The 2557-nt window shown below is 39.0% G+C and overlaps 1 protein-coding gene across 1 annotated transcript; it reads left to right on the forward strand.

The window, feature by feature from the left end:
* Window positions 1-1654: 1654 nt before the first annotated feature.
* SARC_03702 (hypothetical protein) lies at window positions 1655-1981 on the forward strand (the record flags this gene model as incomplete). Its single annotated transcript, XM_014302501.1, has 1 exon — window positions 1655-1981. One exon carries the CDS (start codon window positions 1655-1657, stop codon window positions 1979-1981), a length of 327 nt encoding a protein of 108 aa, XP_014157976.1.
* Window positions 1982-2557: the final 576 nt, after the last annotated feature.

Below are 2557 nucleotides of genomic sequence, written 5' to 3' on the forward strand. Positions count from 1 at the left end.
ACGTCAAAATGGGATGATAGAACTCATACTTTCGTATGAATAGTAGAGTTACTGCTGGTTCGCTAACCTGGCTTTGATTGTCTTTCATAGTTGTATATTGAAGTCAAAATATATCCACGGTCAAGTATGTACGGCTGGCTTATTTATCTTACGTTTCGACGACCTATCACCGTTGACCTGTTTACTTTGTAGTTGTCTATTTTCAAAGTGAATATCAAGAATCATATTCGCAAAAATCACAGAGGGATCGACATTACTATAGATAATAGTATATGAGACACAAAAATTGACCATGTACATGAGGCGGACTCTGGCTCGCTCTTCTACTTCAAGGAACCGATTAACGATGACCTGGATACTTATGCTGATGAACACTGCACGTAGGTACGTACTACGTACGTAGCCTAATAGGAGAACAGATTGAAAATAGAAATCAGCTCAAGCTGAAACAAGACAGTTTCTTAAAAAGTTTTTTTTCTTCATTGTTTCCTCAATCCTCGGACCTGAAGCAATACATACGGACCCTCTCACGAGTCACGAGTCACGACTATTACCGGGTCACCAATGAAGGTCCAATATAAGCGTAGTAAAAGGTCCAATATAAGCGTAGTAAAAGGTCCAATATAAGCGTAGTGAAAGGTCCAATATAAGCGTAGTAAAAGGTCCAATATAAGCGTAGTAAAAGGTCCAATATAAGCGTAGTAAAACCATACAGTCTAGCAACGACTCACGGTCTCACCCCAGTCCCCACGGCCCACGGCCCACGGCCCACGGCCCACGGCCCACGGCCCACGGCCCACGGCCCACGGCCCACGGCCCACGGCCCACGGCCCACGGCCCACGGCCCACGGCCCACGGCCCACGGCCCATGCCCCACGGGCCACGGCCGGCACCACGCAAACACAACAACATATTTATATAATAAAATTTTTATAAAAATATTGTAGTCACAACTTACATTTGTATTTACATACTAAATTACATATAAATACACTCTAAATACATAGTCTGTTTACTTTACACTCCACTGTCTAAAGTCTACGCTCTACAATACTCTAACACTCCACAGGTCACAGCGACACAGGCGCACAGCCTTGCTCTTTTGTTGTTGTATTTATCTGAAAAGTGAAAACGTATTTTACTGGTTTAGTGAGAGTTGCGTATTATAGAAATAATAATAGGGTTAAAAAAATGAAACTTCTTTTGGAGCGGGAGGAATTTATATTGCTTAAATAGATCCCTTTATTATGATTTTTGATTGGATATTATCCCCAAAGTGTCCAGTAGCAAGTTGCGTTTTCTGCTTCGAGTTTGTTCATCTGGAGGACTGGAGTTGTGCTGTATCTGTTGTTGGCTAAATATGTATGTATGTGTGCATACATAAATACGTTCTATTTCAAAATAAAATAGATATGATTTAAAAAACAAATTGTGGGGGTGGAGGGGGGGGGGTAAAAAAAAAGCATAAACAATATTTGTCTTTATGCGACTGGTTGAATGGTTCATCAAGGTGCCATAGAAAGTTGGAAATGATAGAATATTACTCAATACAGCCTTTGGAACGGGCTATTTACATAGAGGATTTGCAGGAGCCTTCACACATTCGCATCAACAAGGTGTCTGTATTACTTGTGTTGGTTTAGATTGTATCAATATGTGTGCTTCATGTGTACTGTCAGGTTTGATGTGTCTAGCGGTAGTCTCTGCCGCTGCTTCTCCCACATCAAAGCTGCATGCTGCCCATACGACATTTGATACCACTATACCAGAAGAGTATGCCAATCTACGGAATGGTCCACAAATGAGTGACAACATAATCGCCCTGACCAGCAAGCGCAGTGATGGCGTGAATGGGGTGTATGAGAAGTCTCGTAGACGACGACAGACAGAGAGTGAAGAAGATGGAGCAGATGGAACAAATGCAACAGCCCCAGACGGTGCAAATATCACATCGGAAATGGTATGTTTCGAATCCGTATAGGGTGATGAGATATGATAATACACGTGATATACGAACGGACTATATAGTTAAAACCTGTAGCATATGTTACTATAATCTTTTAATGTAGTTCTCTTACTCTGATGTAGACTATCACGAATGTTTTCATAAACTGCATGTTTTTTATCATCGTTTGCACATGGCACGAGAGATGCACTCACAAGGTATGGGGACCTGTTGATATTGTTTGAAATCAACGATATCCGAGGAGACCTGTTAACAATTCAGATTACACGTCTTAACATATTCAGTTTTATGTTACTAGAATCTATAAGAAGATTAAACACGGAAATTACGGTTCGTGCTATAATCAAAAGTGCCAGATCAGAAAATATTTGCGATGGGATATTATTCAATTGTAACTCAGATTCGAACTGTATGTATATACATAAACAATATATGAAGGTAGGAATTTTAACTTACATATAGAAAAATATATTAATGTATGTATATATTCAAAGTATTTATATATGAATGTATATAAACGCTTGAATTGTATATATATATATATATATATATATTTGGATATATATATATATTTGTAATGTATATATATAT

This window comes from Sphaeroforma arctica (assembly GCF_001186125.1).
Source record: "Sphaeroforma arctica JP610 unplaced genomic scaffold supercont1.194, whole genome shotgun sequence".
NCBI classification, from domain to species: Eukaryota; class Ichthyosporea; order Ichthyophonida; genus Sphaeroforma; species Sphaeroforma arctica.